This window comes from Lactuca saligna, chromosome 8 (assembly GCF_052625555.1).
Source record: "Lactuca saligna cultivar CGN05327 chromosome 8, ASM5262555v1, whole genome shotgun sequence".
NCBI classification, from domain to species: Eukaryota; Viridiplantae; Streptophyta; class Magnoliopsida; order Asterales; family Asteraceae; genus Lactuca; species Lactuca saligna.
Window position 1 is genome coordinate 269,202,443 of NC_136424.1, and position 6,382 is coordinate 269,208,824.

General features: G+C 32.3%; 1 protein-coding gene across 1 annotated transcript; it reads right to left on the bottom strand.

Moving 5' to 3' along the window:
* Positions 1–948: 948 nt before the first annotated feature.
* On the bottom strand, positions 949–2,953 carry TBL27 (TRICHOME BIREFRINGENCE-LIKE 27). The gene is made up of 2 exons (XM_078971688.1): positions 2,539–2,953; positions 949–2,325 (listed from the first exon to the last, which is right to left on the bottom strand). The coding sequence occupies exons 1-2, from the start codon at positions 2,735–2,737 to the stop codon at positions 1,262–1,264; spliced, it is 1,263 nt and encodes a 420-aa protein (XP_078827814.1). The 5' UTR covers positions 2,738–2,953; the 3' UTR covers positions 949–1,261.
* Between the last annotated feature and the right edge of the window lie 3,429 nt (positions 2,954–6,382).

Consider the following 6,382-nt stretch of genomic DNA (forward strand, 5'->3'; position numbering starts at 1 on the left):
CGAAAATCTTCAAAGTAAATCAAGTTAGGGGTTGATGTTTAAGAACATTATAATGAATATATCTAACAAAACTACTAATTATGGTGGATTTGGATACCTAAGCTTATATACTCTTAAGGGTATATTCACTTTTCCATATATATATATATATATATATATATATATATATATATATATATATATATATATATATATATATATATATATATATATATATATATATATATATATATATATATATATATATATATATATATATATATATGTTGGTTAATGGTACCGTTGTGCATTTCACTAAGACGTATTTTGCGGTGTAAGACCATTTCGCAATGACCTATATCGAGTCTAATCCCATTTTACATTGACCAAATTTGTAGTGTTTTTTTTTTTATTTTTATCATCTGCCTTACGAAATATGTTATATTTAGAAACTTGTTAATTTTTTGTTATTATTTAGCAAAAATATGCGAGATGTTATCATTTTCTCTACTAAAAACCCAATACCTAGAGATTTTATTTTCATATAATCAATTAACTGATATTGCATGTCTATCAATTTAAAGACAAAAGATAAACTGATTGATGACAAACCATGAAATTTATTATTAATTTCAATAGTACATATACATAAATGTTAGAACCGAAAGAGAAAAAAAGCTGTCAATGTTAATTCATGATCTTTCCATCATCAAATTATTTAGGAAATACATTTAATTTTATATATGTATTTAAAAACATTATATTCACTATTGATTAAAAGGGATTCATTGGATCCTTCTTCTCTCATAGAACCCTTGTTGCACTTTAAATAAACTTTTATAAAGAAAGTTTGCACATGGAACTTTTATCATCCACATTCACTTCATGTGAGCAATCATCTACCATCATATGACACTTGCTTAAACAATCATTAACACAATAAAACTAATTACTTTAAGTTTAGTATGCTTCAACTAAATATATTTTATTCATTATATAATTGTTTAGTATCTCAACAAGCTAATAAAAACAATAAAAACAAACAAACAACACGGATCATGTCATTGAAAGCAAATACATGCCTGCCTCAACTTCATATGATTGTAATATAACAAATAAATAAATAACATCAACTTTTTTCGAACTATCAACTAATTAATGTCATCTCACATCTGTACATCCATCGGTGTAACCAAATTCTTGGATTGTAATACACTTTCTTCATGTAGAGCAATACCCGATCATGCATTGATACAAGTATATCGACATAACACATTGTAATCTAACTCCATCTTTTCATTATATCCAACATAATCTCATTCCATATATCTATAGGTCCAGGTAAACACCAATGAACACAGTCATTCGGGACCCTGTCCCGTTTCCCATTACCAAAAGGAAACGGGTACATGTAGGGCCCAGGATGCCCATCTGGTCTCATTAACGCTAATTTAGACACATCTAACGCTTCCAAACGAAAATCTTTCGAATTTTTTGCAATTTTCTTTGCTGCCTTCACTTCTTCAATCTCTTTGTTTCTCATCTCATAATCCATTCCATCTAACACCCTTTCATTTTCTTCAAAAGGTTTTGTCTTTGAACACGAATCTAACGAATCCCAATCACCTTCAAAATGGGCAGGTGAAAACGTTGTTACAATCACATCAATCCGCCTATCAACCAACATTTTTAGGGTTGTGTTAAATGCCATCCCAAAAACATCATAGAACCCAACCTCGGTATGATTCTTGTCATTACAATAATGACAACCTAATATCGAATCACCATAGTGAAAAACCGCAGGATGAAGGTACCAATGACCAATCGACAACACAACCATATCGATTTCCCCCAAATCTTTAGCCCAAACATCGTTAATCGAATCCAAATAGAGTCGATTGTAAGGGGTTTCTTCTGATTTCTCAATACCCTTAACAAGAAACGGCGACCAGTAAACAGAAAGACTAACGTTGTGCGAAGCAAAATGCCATTTTCGAAACTTGTTGTCTTGTTCGGAGAAAATAAGGTTAGGAGGTGAGACAGTGGCAAGCAAACAAAGGAGAGACTCCAATTGGTTTCTAGCAATGGAGTCGCCTACAAATGCCACGTGTTTGTCTCTGGTTAAATGGAGGAAAGTATTGGGGTCAAACCTGGGGAGATGACACTTGTTCGGCTTCCATCTCCAAAAAAGATACCCCATATCTGGTCTGCCATGGCTGAAACAGTTTTGACCCTCTTTGATTGTACCACATGCAGTAGAGTTGTACAATGGACCCGTATTGTCATGAACCCATTTTCCATCTGTGTAGTCACAGCCATTGCTGTTGTCCTCTGTTTCTACAAAAACTGAAAAGGAAGAAAAAAAAGTCAAGAACCCAAGATCCAGATAATGTAAACACCAAGAATTTGTAACCAATGATTTGTCTGAAACAGGGAGGAAATTAAAAATCGAAGAAACCCATGTTCCAGATTGTAAAAAGATTAGATATTCATCACAAAAATCGCACAAGTTGACCAATTAGAAACAAACAAGATCGTGAATAGGTATAAAGATTGTACCTTCGGAAGGAGGAGGAGGAGGAGATTTGGGGATGAGGGTATGATCGACGGTGGTGGTGGTGGTGGATGGGAGGGCGGTGGGTGTAGGGAAGAAGAATAAGTGAATAAAGGCAATGAAAAGCAGAGCATACAAAGCATAAGGCAACAGTTTTCGTCGAAGAGAATGGGGATGATCTTTAAAAGATGTATAAATCCCCATTTTTCATAAGTATAATAAACCAAGCTTTGTTTTTTCTTCGTTTCTCTCTCTGTTGTTGTTGAAGCTTTAGGATGTGATGTGGGTGTTTGAGGTTTAGAGCAAAGCTTTGATGTTTGTGATTGTAAAAAGTGGAAGTGCGTAGGGTTTTTGAGTTGTTTTAATTCATTTTAGCTGGAAGGTGGGGTAGAGGGGCAGAGGTGGCTGATTGGGTCAAGAAACACAAAGAGAGAAACCATAATATAAGGAAGTATTTGTCAACTTTTGGAAACAATTGGTGGTGAGGGCAAAGTTGTCATCATATCATATGCTCATTGGGCCATGTGTACGACCTGTTTACTTTTTTCCATTTTCAATTACCAACAAATTTGACTTGGGCTCTCTCTCTCTCTCAAAAATTTGACTTGTGCGTCACAACTTCAAGGCTTGTACTTGCCGTTAAGCTTTGCTAAAACGCTGCTTTAACTTATATATGTGTATAAAAATGAATAATAGTTGAATACATATATATATATATATATATATATATATATATATATATATATATATATATATATATATATTAATTATATAGAAAATTATCGCCTTAAGTCACGCTTTACAAACGAAATGACTCGCCAAGGCTCAAAAAAACTTGAGTCTTAACATTGCCGCCAAATCACGCCTTACGTTATTTAGAACCTTGGTCATACCCTTTTTTTCTTCACTTTTCTTTCTCTCACCTAAAACTCAAAGAATAGATGGGGAAGTATTTCCCTCACTATTTTTTTTTATTAAATAAAATTATTTTTTTTTGTTATGAATTATAATTTTTAAATTAATACTAAACATAAAATTTAATTAAAAATAAAAATCATTTCATTAACTAAAATAAAAATTACATTAAACCTAAAATTTTAAAAAGTAGAAAAAAAAACCACACAAACTAAAAATCAAACAAACCAACAACGACCTACGAAAAATATTTTTTCAGAATTTTTTCTCTCTTCTTCATCACGAGCTCGAAAGTCGATCCCGATAGATGATATCAACCCAAGCTTTAACCAAATGTATGGAACCCATGTTGTCGACTTTTGTCTTCCCGGTTGTGCGACACCCTCGCGCGCTTGTTTTTTTCCCTTTACGTCTTTGTGGTGGTGGTGTTGGTTGAGTTTGGGAACCATGTCTTCTTCTTCCGCGTCATCCGATTCATCGACAAGTTGGTGTTGTTGTTGGGTTTGGGTTTGAGTTTCAATTTGAGTTTGGAGTTGAGGTTGATTTGACAATTGTTGATCCGGAAACACAACAAAGTTTAAAAACATTTGCGACGGAACATTTGGAACTTGCATCGGGTAATATTAACCAACATTTTGGTATTGAAATTGTAGTGGAGATTGAATTAGAGCATCGAGTTGGGGGCGGTAAACTCCTTGCGGGGATGAATCGATAGCAAAAATGTTGCGATGATGGATGTTTACACTCGAACCGTGGCTTTTTTTTCCTTCGATCGGAAGTTGGGATTTGATTGTCGGGATTCATTTTTTATTTTGTTGATATAAAGTAGAGAGAATAGAGGGTAGTGTGATGTTTGATGTTATATGTATGTATTTATAGGAGTGGAAAAATGATTAAAAAAAAACAAAAAAAACCACAAATAGCCGTTACAGCAAAAAAAAAATACAAGTTTACCGTTGAATAACGGTTGTTTGTCAAAAAAAAAATCACCAGCCAATCGCAGCAAGAGAGAGAGAGAGAGAGAGAGAGAAAGAAAGAAAGAGAAAGAGAGAGAGAAAGAAAGAGAAAAAGAGAGATAAATAGAGAGAGAGGGGGGGGGGGGGGAGGCTCCCCTCTCCGTTTCCCGCACAAGGCTTTCCCAAGCTGACGGTGCGGTGTTCCGCCAGGCGGGAAGCTTCCGGCTTCTGTTCCCCGCAGACTCTCCATCCGGCCTAATAAAAAACTATAATTATTAGTTTTCCAAAAAATTAATATTTTTTTTAAGTTTTAAAGATTATTGCTTATTAAAAAAAAACTAAAAATTTTTAAATTAATAAATTAACATTGTGAATGCTAAAAAATAAATTATATATTTATCAACTTCACCATGTGAATTCAAATTCATACTGTGAATTTGATGATTTTTTTATATCGAATTTGATATCATTGGAAAAATGATAAAAAGTTATGAACTATATTTTTAGTTTATTTTTTTATTTTTTATAAAAAAAAAACAAGCTTTGAATGTTGAAAAAAAGATTGGGTATTGATTCCTTGGTCAATTATGATTTTGTATTGAACCTTAATATATATATATATATATATATATATATATATATATATATATATATATATATATATATATATATATATATATATATATATGGAAAAGTGAATATACCCTTAAAGGTATATAAGTTAGGTACCCATTATTTAAAACTAGTAGTTTTCATTAGTGGGTTAATTTGCTAAATAAAATAAATCCTTAAAAAAAATACGGTAGTTTCCTTAATCGTGATCACGTTCCAATCGTTCTGTCATCAAGAAATCGGAATTAAGGGAATTTAAAAAAAAAAAATTGACATTCACAACGAATTGAAATAAAAAGAAGATTGCAATTCACAAGGAATTGAAATCATAATCTTGCTTGCGACCTCTCTTTTAGCAGGTAATATACAAACATTTGGTGTTAATCTTTTATTTGGAAATATGCATCGTTGTCTATTGCAGACCACAATGAGTGAAGCCGAAGCAACTAATCAAACTATAAAACAATATATAAGCGAAGATAGTGACACAAATGATTACGTGGAAGCAACATATGAATGTGAAAAAATAAATAGTATCAATGAGAACATTGAATTTGACGCAGATGAAGTTAACAATGAAAGTATACTTGGAAAGGTTTTCGGTAGTGATGTTGATTCCACATTCCTCATGAAACCTAAGTCACTATATACATAGTGTACAAGGGAAAGAAGAATAAAATCTGAGATTGATTTATTTTGGATTAAGAGTGTATTTACAAACCTGGTAGGATAATCCATAGTCGTTAAATCAAATCCATTGGAACAAAAGATCAAGCTTATCAGGAAAGGTGTCCATATGGTTCAAATCGCATACTCTTATGCTATTTCGGATGACCTTGCTGGAGTAACATGGCCCGATTCCTCTCTTGCTAGTGCCAATTAACGATTTGCCAAGCTTAGCTTCTCGAAGTATTTCTTGATGATAATCGAACAATAAGTGAGCTCGATCTGAAATTAAGATCCTTCCCTTATAGTAAACCCCATTGGGTCGATATGATAACGATGATTTGGTGACTCAGTTGATAGATGCAGAGTAGATAGGAAATCAGCAGAACTGAAGGAAGCGAAGCACGAAGTAGTCAAGCAGGAGCAGCCAGTTGATCTTTTAAGAACATTGCATTTTTTTTTTGTTTTAAAAAGAATCGGTAATGAAAAAGAAAAAACGACGTAGTTTTTTATCTTTGGGTACCTAAGTTATATAGTTATATACCCTTAAGGGTATATATATATATATATATATATATATATATATATATATATATATATATATATATATATATATATATATATATATATATATATATATATTATTGTAGAAATTTACACTACATGTTATAAAACTATAAAAATGTTCATATTTTCTTTT